The sequence below is a fragment of the Manacus vitellinus genome, unplaced genomic scaffold (assembly GCF_001715985.3).
Source record: "Manacus vitellinus isolate BGI_N305 unplaced genomic scaffold, ASM171598v3 scaffold_36_pilon, whole genome shotgun sequence".
NCBI classification, from domain to species: domain Eukaryota; kingdom Metazoa; phylum Chordata; class Aves; order Passeriformes; family Pipridae; genus Manacus; species Manacus vitellinus.
Window position 1 is genome coordinate 1,497,760 of NW_021940508.1, and position 26,432 is coordinate 1,524,191.

At 37.7% G+C, this 26,432-nt stretch overlaps 1 protein-coding gene across 2 annotated transcripts in view; it reads right to left on the reverse strand.

Moving 5' to 3' along the window:
* Positions 1 to 10,567: 10,567 nt before the first annotated feature.
* ITGA1 (integrin subunit alpha 1) overlaps positions 10,568 to 26,432 on the reverse strand; it is a 69,517-nt gene continuing 53,652 nt past the window's right edge. For both annotated transcript variants that reach the window (XM_008932077.2, XM_018077220.1), the window contains exons 16-30: positions 25,772 to 25,935; positions 25,445 to 25,581; positions 24,405 to 24,515; positions 23,806 to 23,891; positions 23,467 to 23,602; positions 22,425 to 22,505; positions 21,038 to 21,114; positions 20,276 to 20,365; positions 19,179 to 19,281; positions 17,252 to 17,365; positions 15,599 to 15,703; positions 14,403 to 14,507; positions 13,472 to 13,564; positions 12,829 to 12,945; positions 10,568 to 12,094 (exon numbers count right to left, since the gene is read on the reverse strand). In XM_008932077.2, the coding sequence (XP_008930325.2) occupies positions 12,050 to 12,094; positions 12,829 to 12,945; positions 13,472 to 13,564; positions 14,403 to 14,507; positions 15,599 to 15,703; positions 17,252 to 17,365; positions 19,179 to 19,281; positions 20,276 to 20,365; positions 21,038 to 21,114; positions 22,425 to 22,505; positions 23,467 to 23,602; positions 23,806 to 23,891; positions 24,405 to 24,515; positions 25,445 to 25,581; positions 25,772 to 25,935 (1,564 nt within the window). In that variant the 3' untranslated portion in view covers positions 10,568 to 12,049. The remainder of the gene's footprint in view (positions 12,095 to 12,828; positions 12,946 to 13,471; positions 13,565 to 14,402; positions 14,508 to 15,598; positions 15,704 to 17,251; positions 17,366 to 19,178; positions 19,282 to 20,275; positions 20,366 to 21,037; positions 21,115 to 22,424; positions 22,506 to 23,466; positions 23,603 to 23,805; positions 23,892 to 24,404; positions 24,516 to 25,444; positions 25,582 to 25,771; positions 25,936 to 26,432) is intronic.

A 26,432-nucleotide genomic window follows, 5' to 3' on the forward strand; every position in this document is an offset into this window, starting at 1 on the left:
GGCTTAGGTGCCAGGCCAATATCCAGGGAGACAATGTGAATCAAAGCCAGTAAAAATAGGGAGGTGAGGATTTTGACTTGCTAAGAATCAGACAGAAATGCAAAGTGCTGTGCAGCTCTCAGCCTACTTAACCTTGTCATCACTGTTTGAATACTGTATATCAGAGTATTTCAGAAACATTCTTTTTGTCCATCCCACAGTTCTGGTAAATATCAAAATCTATGGCACTACCTTTTCATATGGGATGTATTCCATTGTGTGATGAATTCTGCTGAATAATTTGAAGTTCTTGGCATTAACACTGTGTAATGAAAAAGACAGTTTGCCTGGAATACCGAAATAGAAATGCTTCCTTTCTTTACCCTTTTCAGGATCTAGGTCATGGTCCTTTAGGTGTGACACACACTGTAGCTATTGTTTCAGGAGCACATGTGTTCTCTCAGCTTCTTATTTCTTTTTAACATTCTGAAACTGAGCTCTAAGTTAAAATGAAGAAGCCTGTCAACATTTTATATGGACATCATGTGGTTAAAGGAAACTCCACCAGGATATTATAATCCACTTGATAGTATTGCATCAGAGACCTGTCTTTTTATAACTTACATTGATTTTTTTCATGAATTTACTTTTTAGGACACACAGGTGTGTTACCCATCCTAATGCGTAACCCCGTACAAGGACTCACTGTGAGCAATTCCCGAGACACTGTCTCTTCTGAACTCCGGAGCCTTTGGTCAGTCATTGCCAGGAATGACTTATGAGGTTCTTAGAACAGTCCCTGTGCCTCCTTTGTGTGGTGTCACAGAAGCCCCGAAGGCACTTCAAGGTGCAGCTATTGAAGGCAGAAACATCAGCTTTAGTACCAAGTGTGATCTAGTGACCAGTAAGCAAATAGTGATAGGAAGAGCAGCCCTAGGTGCTCCTCTTCCCATCTGCAGTGAGTGTATGCTTGTGTGTGCCACTCGGGGCCATGGAGGAAAATCTATACTTCCACAAGGAAGAAGAAGAATACTAATTAATGGGTGCTAATGAAAGGACAATAAAAGCAAACAAACAAACAAAAATCCCCAGGATAGAGAAAAATTGTTTCTTAATAATGAAATAAAGCTAGAATCCCCCTCTCCCCCACCCTAAAATAACCTCCACAGACTAATAGGTCTCAGTTTCATAAGAAACAATATCTTTGATTCAGTTACATCATTCTAATTATAAATATACCCTAAGGATATGAAAGTTTCTTTCTCATCCAGACACAATGTTGAAGAATAATTTCTCACACGCAAAGGTTGTCTCTTAGGCTGTTGTTTGTCAGACCAATATTTTTTGTATTTACAAAGAATAGGGCTTGGGAGAATAAGTACTGTGACAGTTATTGTATTCTTTAACAATATTACCTTAGGTGAATACTTTTGTTTTAAATTATTATAAAGCATTTGATAACAATCCTCTTATATAATCCTGAACTGTACTTTGCGTATTATAGAAAACAAGAGTTTCTGTATTGTGCAATATTTCACCTTTTTGACTCACTTCAGAAATATACATATATTACACAAAACTCATTCTTTATTATTGTTCACGTACAATGATAATGAAATTACTCAGAGAATAGTTTGGTTAGTGCTCTTTATCTCTGCACTATAAAATGGGTTCGGATATACACCCTTTTCTCTACATATGTTTGTAGTTTAATGATGTTTTATAGCACCTCATTGTGTTTGCTTGTCAGTGATCACAGGGACACTTGCCAAAACCACCATATCTGCCTGAGCTGGTTTGCAAAGTTTCAGGCTTGCTTCTATGCAAATACGGATTACTTCCACATTAGAACAAACCATTTTGTTGGCAAGGGCCAAACAAACTTTCTTATTCGGAGTAAGGACTGTGAGAAGCAAGTTGCTTGATCAGTTCCACTATGTAAAGATCACCATAGTTTTTACATTTTCAAGAAAAAATAATAGTTATTAAGTGAAGATACTGAACAAGTACTTTTTCTTAAAAGATATTTTGGTGAACACATCGTTAATAATAAACTTTACTCTCAACTTTTACAATCTATGAGTGCTATCCTAGCTTTCTAAGGTGACAAAAAATTGCACAATTAATGCCAGCGTTCTCAGAAAAACATTCAGGTATTTCCACATCTGTCATTTGCAAGGGCTGACCACAGAATCAGAGTTACTGTGGTATGCCAAACTTAGGAGTTCTCTGTTAATGTATTTCTGGGAGGGAGTCTTAAATGGGGACATCATTTACACAAAAAGGACAAGGTCCATGGGTCCAGATCACTCTTTGGTGTAATTTCTCTGAAGATGTTAGGGGGAAGGACTACTGAGTATCAGTTATTATTTTTGGCAGACACACGATGTCTGTAACAAAAATATTACATTAAGGGCTGCACTGAAAGGAAAAAGAGTAAGCTGCTAAAAATAAATCAAATCTAAAAAGGAAATGTTAAAATTATCTGTAAAGATGTAGATTAGACATTAGTAATAAGTCAGTTTTGAAATTATAATGGAAAAGACAAAAAATACGTAAATGACATTTTAAGAATCATATAAGCAAAGAGTAGAGGACAAAACAGCACTTTGCTATGCTACTGTCCAAACCAAAAATTTTTAATACTTTGTGTGACTTTGGTTCAATCATCTCCAAATGCTACAGAAAAACCAGAAAAGTTGAGATGAAAATAAGGTGGGGAAAGGCTTCAATACTAAGGCTAATTAAGTAAAGTAGTAGGGTCAGTGTGGCTGAAAATTCACCCACCCAGAAGCATACACAAAGGAAGTTGCAAATGGGTTGCAAACACAGAAAAAACCCGCAGTTTGGTTTAAAATACATAGTGTTGCTTCCTTACCTCCCTGCAAATCTGAAACTCTCCAAGAATTATTCAAATCCACTTTGGGAAGCTGATTTTCTTACATGGTGATAAAGAGTAAGCCATCCCAGAGTTCAAAATTTAAACCAAGTAACCTGCTTTACACAAAAAATTTTTAAAATTAGCAGAATGGGGCTAATAGAGATGACAAAGACTCAACACAGACCATGGTAAAATGTTTGAAAGTCCTACGGGGTCAGCATGCATTTGGTCTCTTAACCAAGGAATATGAACTTTGGAGTGACTAAACAGGATTAAAGAAGTCAAAATCTTAGGGAGAAAACCCAGCAGCCATAAGTAGCTCAATGCTCCTTTTCACTACAGGCAAAAACAAGTACGCCAGTGTTCTGATCTGAAGAGCAGTCCAGCAGAAATAATATTCATATTCTTTAACGTGAGTCTGTCGTCTGAGAAATAAATATGAAATTGATTTTGAAGACAGGATTCTTGTATAGTGCAGGCATCATATCCTCAGCTTACTCTCAAGTCTTGCTCTTGATGCACAGCACCACTTCCTACTCTGGATATACTGGCACACATTTACTTATTTCTTGCTGTTTTGACTGAACTGTGTCCTACCTAGCACAGAATATATACACATATTTTTACCAGTAATTTTTTTAGGTGAGGAAAACTTAGGCCTATAATGGCAAAATTATATTAATGGGATGTAATGAAGCCAGTGAGGAAGTGTTCCGTTCACCTGTGATCCTCAAAAATAAGGCCATATAGGGGAGTTTGCTAATTCAGCTTATGTAATTTCAGGGTCTCTAAAGCAGTTGATGTGCTAACCCAGGAAGTTTAGCCTAATTACCAAAGTATTAACCTTGATACAGCTCCAGTAACCACATGAACTCCTAAAAATATTTGGTATCTTGAAAATATTTATCAGACAAGGTGATTCTGCAGGCCTCCATGTTAGACCTAGTGCTCTTCAGCATCTTCATAAATGACTCGGACATGGGACTAAGGTTTCCAGACAACACAAAAGTGGGAGGAACTGTTGACTCTCTCAAAGGCAGGGAGGCCCTGAAGAGAGACCTTGACAAATTAGAGGGCTGGACAATCACCAACTATATGAAGTTCAACAGGGGAAGTGCTGGATTCTGCAGCTGGGATGAGGCAGTGCTGGATGTACCTACAGACTGGGGAATGAAATGCTGGAAAGCAGTGCCATGGAAAGGGACCTGGGGGTCCTGATCGATGGAAATTGAATATGAGTCAGCAGTGCCCTGGCAGCCAGGAGGGCCAACCGTGTCCAGGGGGGCATCAGGCACAGCATTGCCAGCTGTTCGAGGGAGGGGATTGTCCTGCTCTGCTCTGCGCTGGGGCAGCCAAACGAGGGCAACAAAGATGGTGAAGGGCCTTGAGGGGACGCTGTATGAGGTGTGGCTGAGGTCACTTGGTCTGTTCAGCCTGGAGAAGACTGAGAGGAGACCTCATTTCAGTCTACAACTTCTTTGTGAGAGGAAGAGGAGGGCAGCAGTGATCTCTGTGATGACCAGGGACAGCACCTGAGGGAATGGTCTGAAGTTGTGTCAGGGGAGGTTTAGGCTGGATATTAGAAAAAGGCTCCTCACCCAGAGGGTGGTTGGGTACTGAAACAGGCTCCCCAGGAAAGCGTTCACAGCACCAAGCCCACCGGAGTTCAAGAAGTGTTTGGATGATATTGTCAGGCACATGGTGTGACTCTTGGGGATGGTCCTGTGCAGGGCTAAGGGTTGGACTTGATGATCTTTGTGAGTCCCTTCCAACTCAGCATGGTGCTGAGTCCTTCCCCTGGGTCACAATAACCCCAGGCAGTGCTACAGGCCAGGGAAAGAGAGGCTGGAAAGCTGTGCAGTGGAAGAGAACCTGGGGGTGCTGGTAGACAGGGGCTGAACATGAGCCAGCAGGGTGTCCGGGTGGCCAAGAAGGCCAATGGCAACCTGGCCTGTATCAGCCATAGCGTGGCCAGCAGGACCAGGGCAGTGACTGTCCCTCTGTACTGGGCACTGGGGAGGCCTCGCCTCAAATCCTGTGTTCAGTTTTGGGCCCTTCACTACAATAAAAACATTGAGGTCCTAGAGTGAGTCCAGAGAAGGGCAACAAAGCTGGGGAAGGGTCTGGAGGATAAGTCATGTGTGAAGCAGCTAACGGAGCTGGAGCAGACGAGGCTCAGGGGAGACCTTATTACTCTCTACAACTACCTGAAAGGTGGGGGTTAGTGTCTTTTCCCAAGTAACAAGCAACAGGACAAGAGGATATAGCCTCAAGCTTCACCAGGGGAGATTCATGTTAGTCATTAGGAAGTATTTTTTCGCAGAAAGGTTGCTTAAGCATTGGAATTGGCAGCCCAGGGAAGTGGTGGAGTCACCATTCCTGGAGGTGTTCAAGAAATGGCTGGATGTGGCTCTCAGGGCTATGGTTTAGTTGATACAGTGGCGTTCTGTCAAAGGTGGGACTCGATGATCGTGGAGGTCTTTTCCAACCTTAATGATTTTATGATTCTATTAAACATGTTGTAGCAGTATCCTATAAGGCATATATTGCTCTCTAATATTCTTACTGAGAGCTATAGCAATTTTCCAAATACTGGAAATCCGTGACGTAAAGGAGCCAGAGACTCCGAGTTGATTTTGGCAGATCCCTCATATAAACAGCAAAAAGCAATTCAGTTGTTTCTGAAGTTCCTGAGAGTCTCAAAACCTTCAACACCAATACCACCAGAACCATTTTTTTTTTCCAAACTAAGAGGGTCATGGGAAATTTTAGCTGAACCCTAGAAGTTTTGAGATGCAATAGCATCTGTTTTAGCACAGTGTAAAATGGCTGAAGCCAGAGTAATAGGCTCGTGTCAGTGAGATTTTAAGAGCTGGAAAACAAGAAAGTGTGCTGTGAATGGCTATTAGTTTGGGCCATGAGACGAAAATACTCAGGAAGGTTTCTCTGTGTGTGTGTGTGTGTGTTCCCTAGAAGGAAAGAAAATAATTTCATTTTCTCAGAGTATGTCTACTGTCACAGAACTGCAAAACTACAAATGCTTTTCAGGGAAAACTGAGGAGATCCTCTGTTTTTCATCTTACGATAAGGTGTAAAGATGTTGTAATGGAAAATGATATGAAGAAGCTTTCACTACAGAAAGTTTCCCTAGGAGGGAGAATAATGACCTTTACCCTGTGAGGAAAAACGATGACACCCATCATATGAACAAACCTTAAGGACCATATGTAATACTGAACCAGATATATGAAGCTTTGTAATAAATATTAACTTCCAGTACCAAATCAAGCTGAACCACAACTGAGAAGTGTGATATCACCCCAGCTGAAAGTGAACAATGAGTGTGTGAAGGGGATGGACAAAGTGTGCCAAGACAACTGACCTGCTAATCAAAAAGTGCAATTCACTTTGAATACTTCTGCTCCCTCCCCCATTTCTTTGAAAATCCCCAGGAGATGCAACATTCAGTGAGCCCTTGAGGAATGTCTGTCCTTTCTGAGAATACTCAGAAACTGAGAAAAGAAGAAGGGCACAAAGAGAGGAAAGGCAGTAAAGTATCTCCATGCCCCACTGTGGTGGGTTCACCTTGGCTGAACGCCAGGTGCCCACTCAGCTGCTCTATCCCTCCCCTTCCCAGTCGGACAGGGGAGAGAGTAAGGTGGGAAAAGGAAACAACACAAATTGTGGGTTGTGATAAGGCAGTTTATATTGATGCAAGAAGGAGAAAGCAAAAGCAGCTGCGTGCACACAAAGCAGGAGCCAGCAGTTAATCTCTACGTCCCATAAGCGGCGATGGTTGGCCATTTCTCTGAGACGCTGGGCTCCAGCACACATAGCGGTTGTCAGCAGGCAGCCAGCAGAGACAATGAGTTCCTCCGGTCCTGCTCCTTGCCTCAGCTTTTATATCTGGGTTGACATCATATGGTATGGAACATCCCCTTGGTCAGTGTGGGTCAGCTGGCCTACTTGTGTCCCCTCCCAGGAGCTCGCCTGCCATTGAATGTTACAGTGCTGGGCTCAGCAGTAGCCAAAACATGGATGTGTTATCAACACTCCCCTAGCTACCAGTGCAGAGCACAGCACTGTGAGAGCTACTATGGGGAAATAAATTCCAGCTCAGCCAGACCCACCACACTCACTGTGCTACTCAGAAGAAAAATCTGCCTGAAGGTCTTTTACTCACCTTTTTTTTTCTTGAGTGAATAGATGAAGTCCAATATCTCTGGGGTGTCAGGCCTCAGTCTTTGCAATTAAAACGTAATTTCTTTAAGGATAGCTTATTTTATTATCCACTTATTTAAACAGAATCCATGTATGATGTCTAAACTGTGGTATCAGCCAGTTGTTACTAAAACTTCATCAGAGCTTTAATCTTTATGACCCTTCATTCTTACAGGGCTCAAGGCACACCCATGGCATGACACGCTATTATCTCTGAACTGTTAGTGTTAAGGGCTGCTTCTGATAAATGCAATGAATTATAATCCAGTCCAGTACAAATCACACATAATATTACACTTCTTGCTCTGAGAAAGTGATGCTAGTTATTCATTAATTTCATTGAAAAGCAATTTAAAACAAACAAAAATAGAAGTTTTTTTTCCCCCTGATTTTCATTAAAACGCTCCTATGGCAAATGTCCAGCAAACTCTTAATGATCAGATGTATACAGAGTAGGATATTTGGTAAGCACTCCCCCATGACTAGACAGGATGTTGCTATTAGAAAACTATGATTCACCATCAAAGTAGTCTCTGATAATAGTTACAACACGTTTTGTAATATATTCTAAGCGTTAACTGTAATATAAAAAGTGTAATCTTTGTCTTCTAGGAAGTTTTGATACAAATGTTTACTAGGTTTAAGGAAATTGAGATGAATCATTTACAATTATGCAAGACCACAGACTATTTGGGTCACAGAAATAATCTGTTCAGAAGAATTGTTGGACAGGAAGAATGCTTAGAAGAATGCAAGTGTCTTCAACTTTTATTTAGTGTCATGGAAACAACTCTGTGTCAAGAAGTCACATAATCCTATAAAAAGCTTTCAAACGTGGGTACAAACTCTATACATCTAATGACAATGTATTTCTGACAGCCTGACCACATTCAAGCTTTCCTTGATGTTATGCTGTGCAAGAATGCTTGTTTCTACAATGCCTTTCTATTGACAGGTAGATGAATTTGCTTCTAGATACAGAGATGCCTTTACATTATTCTTATATCAATGAAAAGCAAGCAAACTACACAGGAGACTCTTTAATTTTTTTAATCAATAAAGCACATGGAGTAATTTTACAGGAAAAAGAAAATGCTGTGCAGAATATTGTGATTTTCTTTAAAAGTACACAAATCCCCTTTTATTCCTTTTAAGTGGTACAGTTAACAGCAGTACATTCTGAATATCTTCTCTGCTTTTATTTTCGAATGGTTCATCATCTATGCCATAGGTCAATTCAAAATTTAACCAATTAGACTATGTGGAATTCATTAGATGAGTATGACCCTAACTCCAGGCTCTCGGTGCCAGGTGAGATGAAATCCTTTGGCTTCAGTTTAAGGTGGATTCCCCTGACTCAAGCTCTGAAGAGGAACATCATGCTCAAATTGACTCAGCACAGGATATGTACTCAAGGACTCAGGTAAAGGGCGAGGACAGGAAGATTGTGTCTGGAGTAATGGCTCATAATAATGACCCAGAGTGAAACCAGACAAGCAAAGGAACATAAGCAGCTGCCCAAGTAGATTGCTCTACTGCAGATGCTGTTTCCTAAGTCTTCTAAAATTACATATGGGATCAGCAACCTCTAGAACAACCTTAAACTGAAGCAGGAGTGACCATTTAAAGCCCTTGCTCCTTTCAAGGGAAGTTCTATAGTACAGAAAAGAAGCTTGTCCCTTTCCACTAAGTTACCCACTTCAGTGCTGAAGTTAGGAACTGAGCTGGTAATCTCTAGTTACACACACAATTTATTACTAATTTATTTTACAGGCTTTTATGTCAATGGAAAATATTTAGCTTATTAGTTATTAGAATCACATTGCAACCTAATGTGTCTATTTTTTGGAACAAAATAGATTACATGCTGTTCTGATACTGTTTGTGCCTGCTAAATTTCAGCAAGATGTTCCTGATATTGTTTTCAGTAGGTTTTTCTATTGTGTATCATGAAAAGCAGTAAAATACTGCTCTTATAGCACTGTGTGGCTATTATGGATAAAAATAGCGATTTTACTAATCGCTTAGAATTGTGTAAGATTAATGTGCTATAGTGCTATCCCCTTTACATACTTATATGTATGTATGTATACTTATATCTTAAATAGATATTATAATTGAAAATATGATAATAGGACAGATGTGAAAAGGGAGAAAGCATCACAACGAAGAGGAAAGCAGTGTGGTTACATGAAGCTTATTACTGTTTTTACAGTGCAAAGTAGGTCTAAGATGAACAGAACACTGATCTTAAACATACTCTGCATTGATAAAATACTACTGGTTTATTTTTGCATAGACTTTATCTAGAGAAATATACTGGGTTTTGGCTTATATATTTTTCAGTTAGGCTTATGCTTTAAAATTAGACATGAAATGTCATAAGAAAAATGAAAAGCGTTGGTTAACAGCTTATCATAACTAAACAGTGAAACACTTAAAAATATGCTGCATAAGAATTAGCTGTGTCTTGCACAACTTTTGAATAATTTTATGAAGCCAGGAAAAATAACCTCATGATTAACAAACTGGATGAATAATAATAAATACAAGTATTTCCTCTGCTACCATAGACTTTCTAAGTGTGCATAGGTGAGTCAAAATTCCTTCATAATTCTGTTCCTTTACAAAACCATAATAGGCTAACAGCACTGCTATGCTTTTACAGAGATAGTGTTAGAAAAAAAATTACAATTCTGAGGCATTCAAATGCTATGGTGACAAGTGCCATTTAAATATTTCAAAACAGATGGGCAAAATCATACATTTTCTTACAATAAAACCTGCATCTCGCTTGGGACTGAAAACAGAGCTGTGAATATTAACTTATCTTTACAGTTCAGTAAATTTTGTCATCCTTCACAATGAATGAAGCAGGCGTTCTATCCACAGCTCCTCTATGTTATTTTTTTGCTTTCATTCATGTCTTCCTTCTGTGTTCAGAACCAGGGCAGCTGACACACCCTCTCAGCCGGGGTGCATTTTCAGCTGTGCACAAGAGCACAGCAAGTACGTCCACTGGCTCAGTGGCTCTCCCAGGCTCTGGAAAGCACAGCCACCCACAGTGTTCCCACAGAGGGCTTTGCCCTCTCCTCTGAGTCATACTGCTACCTTCAGCAGACTGCTGCTATGAAAAAGCCACCTTTCCCACAGACACAGGAAGAAATTGCAAACACTTTCAGACTTAATCCTACTTGGCATTCACATAAGTCTTAGCCTGTCCCAATAACTACTCTCTCTAATTTAGGAACTAAACAGAAGTTACTGAAGGGTGACAGCATCTTTCAAGTGATGGAACACCTTCTGGCACACTTTCAGAGTTGTACTTGCCAGCATCTTCAACCAGGTCTATGCTCTCTTCTTAAAAAAAAAAATCTTTGTAAAATTTATTATTCCTTTTTAAGCTATTACTATAAAGATATTGATAAGCAAAAACATTTGGGAAAAGTGCAATGATTTTTTTTTTTTCCTTTCAGTGATATTTGTCCCAAGAAGAGGAACCAATTTTCCTGACTTCCCTGGCAAGGCAAAGCTTTTCTGCAAAAAAGTACATTTTATAGAACTTAGTAAGTCTCCTCAATATTTTCTGATCTATTGGCAACCAATACTGAGCCCCCTCATGGTGAGGCAGCATCACACTTTGCCAGCATGCCTCATTTTTCTTTTGTTAATTTTGTGTGACTGCAAGTAATATAGGAAGCTCTCAAGGACAAGGCACAGCAAAGTGCCCCAGGGAGACAAGCACACAAAAGAAAGGAGGAAACTAAATGATCTAAATAGAAAGAAAAAATTTCTTAAAGAAACATTTTGCTATCTACATTTCAGTGTATTCTCATATAAACTTTTAATCTTTCACAAAAATAAACATCATTTTTAAGTGCTTTTGGTATGCAAATTCTGCATCAATTTTTAAACTCATAAGTAATAACGATGAGGTGTGACTTATAATACTAGAAGAAGCTTGCCAGTGCTGAATTTTCTATCTGTGCTCTTTTATTAACTATCATTTTGTACACTTTAAATTCATTGGATTAAATAGCTACACACTAAATTTACAGTGACAGTTTATAAAGCACTCTCCTGGCTACTCCAAGATATACAGCAAGAGTCAAACTTTCAGGGTGCTTCTAAACATCTTCTGCATAAATATGGGTATTTCTACTTGCAGATACAGTTGTGCTCCTGCTTATTTGAATACAGTGTGCAATCAGATGGGCTTGACTGTTTGTGCATACATTTTTAGGCCTGCCAAAAATCTGTTTCAAGTTCAAACAGTTATTTAACGGGTCAATCCTTTATGGTCCACTTGACCATAAATATCTCTTCCTTGGAGTATCCTGGGTTCAGCGGGACATGCTACAGTAGGCAGAAGGAGAAATCCAAGAAATCCAATTTCAGTAATTTTCATGCAAAATTCTGGAGGTGCTTCTGTCTTCTGAATTGTCATTGCATCAGCTATCATACAGTATTTGGTGCACTCAAAGTTTGCATATTCTGCCTTGTGAACTGACAGTCTGCTTTCACAGAACTGACATAAGAAAGAAATTCTGAAAATGATGCTTTTTCCTTTCCAAAATGGTAAGGTGATAAAAAAGACTGGGATTGCTACACACAAGCTGAATTCTTGTGTAATTTGGAATAATAAATGATCCCACGTAAAAATATGATGACACATTTTCCGTATTAAAAAATGTTAGAATCTTTGAATTCAGTTACTCTCCAAAAATGAGTAGCACTTGAAAGTATATTCTTGAGTATCACAAAATGCCATAAGGTTGTTTATTCTTTCTTTGCATTATTCCTTTGCATGTGTGCTTGATTTCCTTCTTGTTTTTCTACTTCTAGGGTTTTTTTTAATGCACCAGAGTTTAGAAAACATTGTAATCACTGCACCTAAGTTTATAATTCTACAGTAACATTTTGGAGGCAGACCTGAGCAAAAATTTCTGTGCTTTGTGGTTTTTCTTTTCATTTCTCCATTTTCTTCTTTAGAGGCCTTTTGAAAAATCCAGCCTGCAGAAAAGGAAAAAGTGACTAAGAACTGTTCAAAACATAGAATCCATATTGGTCACATTCATGTCCTGGTTCTTACTACTATTTTAATACTTTCAGCACAGTAAAAGTTATTTAATAACTTTTCATTGAACTATGACATTGTTTTTGTTGGAAAGGAAAAACTAAAGAGATATGTCATGAACCAGACAAAAGAGTACAGTTAATATATAGTAGAGCAATTGCTGAATCATTATTATCCTCACTCAAAGGTTAAAATGCTTAATAATAATATTTGGTTCTCAGTTAATTATGGAAGAGATTATGCATGTTTAAATTTATAAACTGTAACCTTCTAGCACAATTATGAACTAAATATTTAGCCTGGAGAAGAGTGCCCACTTGTGGCAAGACATACCACAGACCTAGCATCTCTCGCATGTAGAGAAAACCTGATTATCAAAGGCCACAGCCAATGCTAATAGAAAAATCCCTTAATAAATCCTCACTCACACTAAAATATCTTCTTCTTTTCCTTTTCATAACATAATGGCAATACAGATTTCAACTGTATAGCACTGCAAGTTACACATCAGAAAATTGTAGTATTTATTAGTTATTTTGTTATTTCCACAAGATTTTATGCTACTAATTAGATAATAGTATTGTCTGTGAGGTTGTCGCTATAAGAAGGAGACCACAGAGAATTTAAGCCTATAGGTTTATTTTCCTGAAGACAAGGATGTGCAGCTTACCTTCCACAGAGCAAATATAAGCAGTGCAAGAATCAGGAGTCCGGCAAAGATACTCAGGAGGATAACCCATAAGGGGACTGTACCCGGTGGGAGTTCTTTGGAAATCTTAATCATGGTCTGCAAAGGTGTTCAGAATGTAAGCAATAAATAATTTGTACTTCTAAAGTATCAAAAGAGCAGCAGTGATCAGTATGCAGTGATTTTCAGAGTACCACTTCAGGAACTTGTAGAAAAACATTAAGAAAATAATGTCCAACATGAAAGCCTGTGTTCCATAATATCTTGCACTTTCTAACTGCATTCATGTCATGAGGGTGGCCCTACTACAAGTCAGTGGTCATTGTTATAAAGGATACAGGACCAAAACCACGAGTAGTGGAAGCATATATTAGGGAGTTTCTTTGGTATACTCTTCTTCACTCAGTGCCTGCCTCCCTGAGAGATGGAGCTAAGCATGAGTGTAAAAGGCTAATTTGATTTTAAACAAGACATATCTTGTGTAATCTAAACAGAAATAAGTAATATTCACATTTAAATATATGTGACCATGTAGGAGCTTGAATTAACTTCAGAATTTATTAGAGACCAAAAACGTTTATAGTTCAAAAAAGCATTCCTGTGAAAAAAGTTATTATGTTCTTACCTCCAGTTTTTGATGATCATTTCTCAAAATCAATGATGAGTTCTCACTCCTAAGTAATGCTTTCACAATAAGGGTTAAGCTGTGAATACTGGCCTGGAAGAAAGGATTAATTGCTATGGTTTATACGTAGATATTTTGAAATAGAAAGCTTTGTACCAATGAGAAGAATGAGAGAAAAACTTAATGCTTTGGGAGATGCTGAAAAACGTGAAAGTCAGTGAAACTGCTCATGTATGTCACCTTCAGCACATTACTGTTTGCAGACAGCAATACTGCTTTGAAGGGGTAGGTTGCAGAGATTTTGAAGAAATATTAATTAATCCTTGAAAACTATTATGGCCACAGAGACAATTTTGGGCTTTCTAAAATTCTGCTGTATGTCTCCTCCTACCCTGTTATTTTCCAGAGGAAAAACAAAAATACAAAACAGGAACTCAGTATCAGAAATTATTCAGCTGAGCAAAGTAGATGACAGCCAGGTCATTGTAACCATCGGAAAATACTGAGATGTGCTCTGAAGTGGACTGTCTCTCCTTTGCTCTTTTGATAATAAAAAAAAATCCTTTTTATACCTGAGAAATCTTTCCATATTAAAAACCTACTTAAAAAAATATGTTTTTCTATGTACCCTTCCTTACATATGCTGAATTAGAATCTGTGAATGCATAAGTAGCTATAAAAAAGGATCATCTATACAGAATAAGAAAGGGGTGTCTTCTTACCTCTACGTTACGTTACAAAAACTTACTTTAGGATGAGAAAGTACATGTGATATAGTTTTAAGGAAATTTTAAAATAGCAAAGGAAACTATTTCAAATACTAGAGGGAACACTTAATAAAATGAAAGATACAATTTTAATAGACATTAGAAACATTGGCTTAAGTTTTTCAAACCTAAATGTATTCTGAACACAAATAGGATTTACTTACTTTTATGATGGTAGGTTTCCATACTCTTAGTGAAACATTCACTTGATATATGTCAGATGGGACCAAGGCACAATTAATAGAGGCACAGCTATATGTGTCACAGGCCTGTTTTAAAGGCACCAGAATGAATTAATAGCAACAAACTTCTCACATTATTAAAATAAAAATATATAAACTACTGTATATACAGATCACTTGCTATGACACCAATACTAAACTGATATTCATTACTGTAGCTTTTTATGTAAAAGTGACACTGCAGTATATAAACCAAGTTGAGACATTCATGCTGTGGTAGAATAGACTCACTTTTTGCAGGTTGGCAAGGCCTGAGGAATCTCTGTTGCTGCAGCTACACAGCAAAAGGCATCACAGAGGTCTTAAAGGAGGCACATCCTGTAACAGCAAGTGTTTTCCTACCAACACAGCTATGGCTTTTCTGCAGTGTTTTTCAAATCATGGACACCTGAATCTTTCAAGTAGGGGAGGATGTGTGTGTGAAGATGTAAGTATCTTTATTTCCCAGTATCACTTGCTAGCAGAATGATGTTGTAACAAGTTGGAAATACTTGCTTAGTATTAAATCACTTCTGTGAAGGAATATGATAAGCATGGAAAAACACTCTTCCCATGACATGGTTTCATTTGCACCAGAAACTCCACTTGTACCTCTACGCTGAGGATGCTTTGCCCCTGACATGCCAACATAACTATGGCAGCAAAATTAATTTGCAACTCTTTCGTCTAAAAGTGAGAGGCTAATCCTTTCCAAATGGGATCATCATTTATAGTTGCATGGAAAATCTGCCAGATCAGAGTGTGCTAGCATTTGAACATCTGTTGAACTAGATGTCTAAAAAAGCTGATTGGGTGATCAGAAGCATTTAAAATATTACTATTTATTAATTACAACGGGAATATAGATGATGAAGATTTATTCAGCTGTAAAATGTGCTACTGTTATTTACATATTTTTTAAATTAAAAAAAACCCAAATCATCTAAATTCAATTCCACATACAGTTTTGTAGCCAAATAGTTAGTCTACATAAAAAAGACTTTTTAGGCTATTAAGACAAAATGAGTTTCCAAGGGATACAGTTTGAGAGCAGCTTTTATACATGTATTTCAGAAGTATTCAGCTCTAAGATCCGTTTTAATATCTGGGATGAATATATATCCTATAATTAGACTTACCATAATTGTATCCTTCATAGGTTCTTTTATTTTTGACAACACAAATGGTTTCCCAGTGCTGATCTTTAAGGGATCTACAGGGTAACTACTTTGGCAGATGGCATTCTGTTAGCAGAAATACAAATAATTATTGTCTACATATGCAATCTATTACAAAAAATGCTTTCAGAACAAGCCAAAATTAATATTTTATATTTAATGAGAATGATAATGTTTACTAGCCACTAAATGCATATTGCAAGAGTGCAGAATAAGGAATTCAGATAGTGTAGGTATTGAAGTATTCAAACAGCAAATGAAATTTTTATGAGATAAATCAACATAAACTCTCTGCAGCTACTTAAACATCTGTAGAAGCAAACAAGAGCTTCCTGCAAGATGACCACTATGAGAACCAGCAAGAGTTGATTATTAAAAGAGCTAAATAGCTTTAGCATGGGAATCCAAAGAGGTTCTGCTGTAGCAAGCAAACAGTCAGGTTAAGTGCAGGATGCAATGTCCAGAGAGGGGGAGTAGATCTCTGTGACTCATTCACAGGCAGCTTGGAAACTCTCTGGTGTTTTCAGTGTGGGGGAATTAATTTCTTTTCAGCCAGGTCATTGACTTTCACGTTGCTAGCATGAAAAGATTTACAAATCCCCTGCAGTGCACTTGCCACACTACTGTCACTAGGGCGTCACTAGCAGGAGATGAATTTTGCCCATACAAAAAACCAAATTTGTGTCAAATGCTGTGATTGCCTAGGAGTGAAAATAATGGAGGACAGGAAACAAGAAAAGATACAATTTTTTTTGTATTCTAAATATGATTTGTTTGCTTGTTTGTTTTTGTTTTGTTTTAAAGTAAACCTTGAACTTTTGTTTCTATATTTTAGGGTTTTTTTTAAGTTGGACAGCATCTCAAAACTAAGTAAAATATTTGGAGGGAGGTGTACTTTGTGTGTCTCTGAGCAGAAGGAAAAAAAAAAAGGAGGTTTAGGTCACCACTTGGTGATATTTGGGTTCTTCAGCCACCCAGTTACTGATAAAGCTCTAGTTTTAAGATCTACAGATCTAGAGTCATGGAATTTACTGGAACGTGATCTCCAGCTGCACTGGAGGAGTGACACTGAAAAACTCAAATGAGAGCTGCAGTGAAGAGCATTTGAAAGATATGACCTACCATCCCCTTCAAGATGTCTCAGTGCCCCAGAGAAGGAAGAAGCCAGAGGACTGCTAGTGCTGGAGAGCAGACATGCAGGAAGGTTAATTTCAGGAACCGAAAGAAGAGAACTGAACAGAACGTTGAGGTCTGGATGTACAGCAGGATTAGAGAATTTGCAATTCACACTGCTGACAATGGAGACAACCATATGGAGGCTCTTATCTCAGTCAGGACATCTCAGCACTTGGCAATATAACAAATTAGCCTTGTTATAGTCCAGTCATTGTTCAATAAAATTTTAAATCTGCATGTTTTCTTTTGAGAAAATTTGTCCCTCTGTCTTCTTATGCACATCTGTACATACTCTTAAAACACCAGCATCTTGTAATTTAGACTGAAAGCAATATATCTACCTTGACGCAAGGCATCTCAAATGTTTACATTTTGCAGTTTCTTGCAGCATAAATTTTGAATTTAAATTTATCATAAAAGTACAAATTCATAGCTTACTTGGGTATGTGACAATGCAGTAAGGTAGAGAAGAGTGTTCTTGGCTGCTGTTACGTTGGGATAAAAGATCTGCAGTGTGAGGTTTGGCATTGGAAAATGTTCACCTTTTTCAATCTATGAAAAAAGAAAAAGGTTTTGATTAGTTCTTTCCTTATTTTGTTAGTGTTTGATTGTGAGTTTTTTCCTTTCCTGTATTTTTATTTTTTCTTTTTATTTTTACATTTCCACAGACAGTTACTTTTCCAAGAACAGCTTCTTGTGAATTAGCAGACATATTCTTCTGTAGTCTTTGGTAATACAATGCTCTGTTGAAGAAAATCAAATTAACAGGATGAAAGAGGACATTTTGACATAAATTCCTTCTTGTTGTCTTGCTTACTGTATCTTCTTATCATCTGGGAAGATCATAAAATGTCTTTCATTTCAATATATAATAAACACCCAAATACTTTAACATAGGAGAGAAGCCTCTGTATCAGTGGTGGCTTCTGCTGGTTCCTCCTCAAATATGCTTAGGTAACTGCCCTTCCAATCACCTGCTCCTCTCTCCTCTTTTCTCTGAGACTCTTTCTGGGAAGGCTTGCTGCGGTTGAGGATGGAGAAATACCTAGGTGGAATTGCTGGCAGGGGAATTAGTGATCTTGTCTCTGAAGTGGCAAACTTAATAAATGCTTAAGAACCTTTTACCCTTTTTTCTTCTGGCTACTCATTTGCCCATTTGTCCACAAAAGCTTTGACATAACTGGATTTAAGCTTTTATACTTAAAAATGTAACTGAGTAAAAGACTGTAGGTGGGCTAAAAAATAAGAAAAAACCGCTTTGCCTTTGCTATTTAGTGAGAGCAAGAATTTTCCCATGGCTCGTTTTTTACAGATAGAAATTGATTCCTAGATTTTTATGCTTTTTGTATAGGACCCTTGCTCAGTTTTGGATTTTGACACTGGGAAACAAGGATGCTCTCAAGATAAGTAAATTCAGTCCTGCAGCAAATTTAGGCTGCGCTTTTAGTCACAGATTCATTGAATCATGGACTGGTTTGGGTTAGAAGAGATCTTAAAGATCATCTAGTTCCAACTCCCCTTGCCCTAGGCAGGGACACCTTCCTTCCGCTAGAACAGGTTGCTCAAAGCCCTGTCCAACCTGGCCTTGAAGATTTGCAGGGATGGGGCATCCACAACTTCTCCAGTGCCTCACCACCAGATATCTTCCTGATATCCAATCTACACCTGCTCTCTTACAGTTTAGCCATTCCCCCTTTCCTATCGCTACATGCCCTCATGAAAAGTCCCTCTCTGGCTTTCTTGTAGGCCCCCTTTAGGTACTGGAAAGCCACAATGAGATCTCTCTGTAGCCTTCTTCAGGTTGAACAGCCCCAAGTGCTCCATACTGTCCTTGTAGGAGTGGTGCTGCAGCCCTCTGATCATCTTTATGGCCCTCCTCTGGACCCATCTTAGCAGGTCCATGTCCTTTGTGTTTTGGGAGTCTGGGTGTAGCAGTCCAGCAGGGATCTCACAAGATACTTTGCAGTATTCATTCCATTAGGAAGACCACATTCTTGGAGCATGGCATTTGCCTTTTACAAATTTGACTCAATTTTGGAAATAGCCGTTCTGAACTGCAATGGGCATAGGCCAAATTCTCATTTACCAGGACATGCTCTCTTTCCCCAGCTGAGGATAGCAGCTCCAAAACCCACCAGAACTACGCTGCAGGAGATGGACCACTCTCAGACTCTCTGACTCACATTATTCCAAAGGAAGGGAAAAAAAAAGTGTAAAACACAAAATATGAATGGAGAAGGTTTAACAGTTTGCATACCTGCTATTTTAGTAATAGGCTATCACATTAAGCAATTCAAGACAAAAATAGAAAAAAAGAAGAAGATTACGCTAGTACCTGTATCGTACATTTTTAATAGTTTCTTACCCTATAATGTAAAGTAACTTCATCCCCGATCTGCTCTGTTGTGTTAATAGCGGTAGGGATGGTATCATTTGCCCCAATTATAACATGGTGCTCTTTGAAAATGCTGTGGGTTAAAAAACACACAAAAACCCCAGTAAGCACAAAAACTTCATAAAAATCTATCAGTTAATAACATAAGCCTTTTCATTATTCAATGAATTTCAGGACTAGTCTTGCAATTAAGAGTGCACTGCTACTTCCACTGAAGTGAGGAGGCCTCACTTTTTATTACATACATTTAGAATGTTTTGTTCAGATAAAACTACAAAATGAGCAAATATTATTCCAAAAAATAATCCATCAGAGTCTGATTTTGCTTTTCTTATTCTAGCCATGCAGTCCCTTATCCTGGGTATTGCCACGTGAGACAGGCAGCCTCCTATAAAAGACAGAATCAAGCAAAACCAGAACAAAACCAGCATGTTCTAAATCCAACCTGATTACCTGTGGGACAAACAAAGACTGGATTTGAACCATGAAATGCATCCAAAATGAATTTGGCTTTATTATTTACACTTGAAAACCATGCAATGTAGTTTACTAACAGTATTCATAAAGCTTTTCAGATATGGAATTTAACCGCATTCTAGCTATTTCTGAAAATAAAGTGTACTACAAGACCTGCACTAAAGTTTAGGTCTGAACTTGTAAAAACAAACTCTAAGAACCTAAAATTAAGAATAATTTTTGAAGATGGAAATCTAACACCACACCACAAAATATTATAGTGATATAAAGCCATTGCCATCAGGAAGCTGATGTACCTGAAACACTTTGAATTAATATGGCAAAGTACAGGAACAAAACCTGCTGTTTTACTTACAAACTGCAGACCAAATTTAAATAGATAATACTTAATTACAGCCAAATATGGGCAGTAACTGCTCCAATATTTATGTAATTTCTCTTTTCACTAAAGCCTGTGCTTCCTTTTTATGAGCCTTGAAGCTGTTGTCAGTAAATACTGAGCACAGTTCAACAGCTAAACAACACTATATTCTCTCTGAACACCTGCTATTTGCTGTGTGAACAAATAAAGTACAGAGAAGCATGAATACCTTACAAAGATTAATCCTACTTCATATTTTACTGGAATTGTAACATGTCCTCTGTTATCACTCAACGTCTCAGGTGGTTCTTCACTGTCACTAAAACAAAACAACACATGTCACTCAGATCAGACTGTTGCAGACGCAGCACAACTGCTGGGTGGAAAAGGATCTTAAGAAACTGAAATACCTACAGCTCTGATACAAAAGCATACTACTCATTTCCAGTTAATTCCTGTCTCCTAAAAATAAATTCAAAATACTACTTCCAATAACTGATAAGTCCTGCACCAGCTCCAGCTCATAAAAGCATCTTTGTTAAAATTACAGACTGCAGCTGACTGAATGAAAATGGGAAAATTAAGGGCCACACCATCCCTGGGTTTTGTAGGGACAATAAACACTGAGGGCAAGTGCATTCCTTTATTTTATCAGAGACTACAGCAATGCTCTTACTCTTTGAAGGCTAGAGCTTTTTGTTAACTGTGATTCATGCTAAAGTATGCCGTAATTTTGTAGGAGAATAAACCTTTGCTGAAGGTAAAAGTACCAGAAATTATGACTCATTTGTGACTCTCAGGTTGTAGAGGCTAACAGCTATTTATTTAGTCCACTCAATCCACCGCTGAACTGAATACATCTGTAAGGGTGCCAGCTCTATAGATGGCTTACCACTTCTGAGTTTAGAAGTCATCTGTGTTTTACTACAAAACACAAAACTGTAGAGCTTTCTAAGAAAAAAAAGATCAGAAGGCAAAGACTGCAACTAACCTTGTTGCATATACATGAATAGTAGCATTTTCCAGGAGATACGATGCGTTGAATTGAAATGATATTTTGAAGGAAATCTGTGTAGAGAAATACATTATGTATTTTAAAAGGAAAAAAAAAACCCAACACACTAACAGGGCTTGATATAATGAAAATTGTACAAATTTTTGCTACTTTTATCCATAGAATCCTTAGTCATGTTTTATCAGTTTTCTATGAATGAATCCACTATTTTGAATTTGTCCCAACCAAGAAGGAAATATAACAGTTATCACTTGCTAAAGAGAAGACTGTTTTCAATTTTCAAAACTGAGAAATCTCGGGGAAATAAAATAGAAACCTGTCTTAGATATTTCTTTATATTAAAAAAAAAGAGGCTTTAAAAAGAAATGGATTAGGAATGCTTATTAGTGAGTCAGAGATTACTTGATTTTTGATGCAAAGTAGATGGTGAAATTTCTAAATTTAGGGCTCTGTAGCTACAGGCAAACTAAGAATTGAAGCATGAAAGGAAAATATGAAAAATCCCGCAAAGCTGGGAATGGAACATCGTGGGCACAGGCATTGGATAGTATGCTTATTTGGCTGCAAGAAGGTAACAGATGACTTAATCTCTACAAGTCCAAGACACAAACTGGAATGCATGTGTGTGGGGGCAATGTAAGAAGACATATTTCACGATTTTCCCTCTGCATGACAGAGGAACAAAGAAGAAACTGCCAGGAAAAACAGTCTTTTTTGCATGCAAATTGATTTTTACCAATTCAGTATCAGAACTATCTAAGTACAGCTTTTCAAAGGCTTAGTTTAGCTAAAGCTCCCTTTCTATTCCAACAGGAGATACAGACATCAGTGGTGGTGTTCAAGATGGAGTTTGATTTTGAGTAGACTACTTGCTGGAAAGGCCTCTGATTCCTCACTGAGCAGAGGTGAAATCTTGATGTCTGACTTTGCAGATCCAGGTTAGTATTTCCATATACAAACCTATTGTCTCTTCAACAGACTAAATTTTATATACAAAATAACTAAAGTTATAGGTTCCAGGCTGCAGAGAGCCTATGTGTCATATCAGTATATCCTAACAAATACTCTATACACCTAGACACAGACACTTCTGGCCAGGTGCGTCACTTGTTTTCTGACAGTGTCAAGGATGGCAATACACATCTATTACCTCCTTACATACCACAGCTGACTGCCCAGGTACTGAATATCTGATGTTTTCCCATTTGGCTCAGTGCAGCTACCATCAAGGATAGTTTGGGAAACATGAAAGGACAGTTTTTGGGATGTACACAAAAGAAAAGAAATTCAGAGGTGTTAGGGACTGCCTTGGCTTTAGAACAATATGGGGCAAGGAGAATTTGCATGCAGGGGGACTTTTTACCTCTTCTGCAGGTTTTAGAAATGGATATCCCACTTTACAGGTGATGTTGTGATTAGATTCACAGCTATCTTTCTGTATATCCTACAGGGAAAAAGAAAGTGAAGAAAACTTTAAATTTTGACTAAGCATCAAGGACCTGCTGCACATATATATACCACTGCTGCTTTTCATTGTCAAAATATTGTAAGAGTCAAAGACTTAATTGAACTAGAAGAAAAATAGGGAGACACAAATTCTGCAAAATAATTGCCACCTATGGATATCTACATCAATTACTAGCCATTATTCCTTTCCAGCGATGGTGTTTGGAACACTTGGAATTACATGCCTACTGGACATCATGGAAATCAGTTAAGGGGTCTAGCACATCAACATATCTATAATTGCACAGTTTTAACATGCAGTTTTTTAAATATGTTCCTAACATAGCAATAAAAGTGACTTTTATACTCCATCAATTATTGCCACAAGGTCAGCAATAGTGCAGTGGATCCCTGACTTCTAATATGCAGCATCAGGACTGTTGACTATTGATTAGGAATTCTCCTAATATTTCTCACCTGAACTGAGGTGAATTTGTAGCAAATCTGCTGAGGCAGGCAGAAAAACAGCCCCTTCAGAAACGCTGTCTGATATAGAGACGATGCAGGCACGGATCTATTCTGTCCTATGAAGACATTGCTTTTCCTATACACATGCAAAAGGAGAATTCTAGGGACTCCGGGGTTCTATTACAAATAACAAGGCATTTCTGGCTCAGTAGATCTACAAATGATTTATGGTGCTGACGTTCCTCTAAGAGGCAGGCACTTTGTCCAAGTGTCATTGTGAAACTTGTGTCTGTAGTTAATGGATGAGGCTAGGCAAAAGCCTGCTCAGGTCAAAATAAATACTCTTTTAGAGCGATAAGGCAGGACAAGAGCCCTTCAAACCAACTGAGATGATGCCAGAGCAGTCAAATTCAGGTTTAATAATAAAGCTTCCTCAGATCTCTCTGGAAATATAGGTTGTGATAAATTTCATAATGTGAAAAAAATCCTACCTCAATGCCAGCAAAAATAATATTTGGAGAATATTGAACCAAAACTCTGGTATTATAGGCACTGTCTTTTTTGTTCTTCACAGAGAGCTGGATCATGAACTTATCATTGCGTGACTTTACAATGAATGGAGAAGAGCTGTAAAATAAAGTAAGAATGTTGGACATCTTAACTGTTGAATCTGTGTTTAACATAAAGAGGAACTTCTTCCAGTGTCCCGACTATCTTGTTTCTGACTTGGAAAGGATGCCACAGCATTATTTTACTAGACCACAGAATTTATAATTGACATAGAAACTTTATACAGATATCAAGTGATACAATAAACCCAGTGTAGTTACCTGTCTCCTGCTATGCTTGCTTTTACATTAAGAACAAGATCTGAAATGCATTTATTCTTGGCTCCACAATCTTTTGTGAAAGGAATCTGCAAAAATAGCATGTTTACTCTTAATTTTATTGCAATTCTTGTTAAATACTTGCATTTTAATGCATTATCTAATTTTATATAAGGTCTTCTGTTTGATAATCAGAAAAGTCTGCTCTAATATTAATCAGTTAAACATGCCAATATCCTGTAAAATGTGGTGAAACATAAGCTTTCTAATCATTCCCTTCTAAGAGATTTACCTAGATTCTGAAAAGAAGCATTAGTAGAAGTATGAATTATGCCAAACACCACCAAAATAAATGGCTAATATTCCCATGCTCTCTTCTATCTTCAATTAACTATGGACAGCTTTAAAACCCCAGCCTGGTTCGCAAGCACATTGAATCATGCTTTTTATTCCTGAATACTCATTTAGCAGAAACATATCCTAGATAGGCTCAATGACCCACCCTCTTTAGCCAATTTGTGGACAACAGTTTCGGCTCTTGTGTGGGCTACAGTTTCTGCCTTAAATACTTTGGTTATTGATACAGAATCTTACTAACTTACGTATTCAGATATTGAATTTGGCAGGTTGCTATCAAGAACAGGTCCACTCTCTGGATCAGAAAAATTGAACTCCAGCAAAACCTTTACAGAGTCCTGAAAGTCAGGCTTATCCTAGAACATAAAGAAAACAAAACTGCTGTTATGGACATTCAGTTTAGTGTCTAAGGAGGTTAAAAAAAAACCCAAACAATGCTGAGGTAGTATATTTTTCAGTCATGTTGTTGCCATCCTTGCTAGAGAAGCATCTGAGTGCTTGCAATTGATAAACATCTAACGTGCCAATCCTTACAAACATCTACTAATGTTTTGTGTGTCTTATTATAAAAAATGTCATATAGTCTGAGCATGTCCAACACAGTTGTATTTAAGAATATCTCAGAACAGTCAACTCACAGACTTTCCTCTTTAATGTGCTCAAAGGATCTGTAAGATGAGCAGCAGCAGTATTACCTTGTGTGAAATCGAACTTAGGCCTGGTATTGGGAGAAGAAAATTCTGTGCATCATTTATCATTAGTATTGAATTATGATACAACTGTGAAGCCACTAAACATTTTAATTGTGGGTAGCTTATAATATGCAACTCCATTCACTCTGCTCCTTAGGTACATTCTGGGCAATTTCATACTCACATTTCTGTTTTGCAGTGAATAAGTATTCTCTGTGCCCAAACCTAATCTGCAAGTTTTTTTACTATGTTTTAGTAGGAGGAAATGCACCAATATGCAAACTCTAGCTCACATGCACCTGCTGAGTTTTGAGTGCACCTAAACTACTAACCACGATAGCTGGTTGGTTCCACCAACTGTGGTATGTTTGTTCTTAAGAGAGACACAAATAGAGCCATAGGTAAAGAGACTGTACATATAAGTAAATAGTTTATACATGTATAAATAAATAAATCTAAGTGTTAAACAAATTTTATAACACTTCTTAAGATTAATTCCATACACTGATTTTGTTGTCCAATTTACAGTTAATGGAATGCATATTTGGGTTATGGTGTCAACATGAGAAAAATACTTTAAATGATTTACTTGCCAACATGTAGAAGTTATGTTTAGTACATTCTGACCCTTTGATAGTTATATTTTTTTGCATTTTCCTCTCATGGCTTTCTGTGAACAAGCTTCGAGATATCTGTCTTTGTGAGTCAAGAGTAATCCAATACTGCATACCTGCAAAGGAAGTTGAGATCAATATTAGGAACCACTTTGCCTCTACACATTCTTTTTTCTCAAAATATCTTAGATGCACTTTGAATAGTGAATTTAGAAAAGTTACATTCCATTTTTTAATTAATAAATGGATTCAAGCGTAGCAGTTTTATAATTTAGATATTCCATGGCTTAGCGCTTATCTACTTACTGGATTCAAATATATCTTCTTTTGACTTTAGTCTGGTCTTAAAACAAATTGTGGCATTTATACATATTGTTTTTCTTTTATTTATCTGGCAATTTTGTTGTTGGATATTGATACTTTTAGGTGTGAATTGCATGGAAACATTTACTTCAGCCACATCACGAGACCTTAAAAAAACACAAAGAAAGTCCTTGGAAATAACAGCAGCAACTTTTTTAAATTTAAGAATCAACTCACAAAGTGTGCAAATTTCAATCTTCAACATTCAAATACAGGTATAGAATTGCAGAATCATAGAATTGTTTAAGTTCGAAAAGACTTTTAAGATCATGGAGTTCAACTGTCAAAATACGTCTAGCTAAAAGGAAAAAAACCCCTTAACGTTCTTTGGAAAATAACAGAAGTGCAAAATCCACAATTGAACTGGGATTCCTGTGGCACATGGTGGTGGTACCATGCTGCAGTGCAGTTGCAGGCACAGCACTGGCCATGTTGTGTCAGTTAAGGGGCCATGTTTTATTTTATGTCTTCTGTCCTGGCTGTGTGATGCTGTGAAAGCACCTGGTAGTTGCAATGCACTTCTCTGGCACATTTTCGTTCTGCATTTGCCTTTCTCCATTTATGCAGACTATTACACACCTGCGAACTGCCATTACAGAGAGAA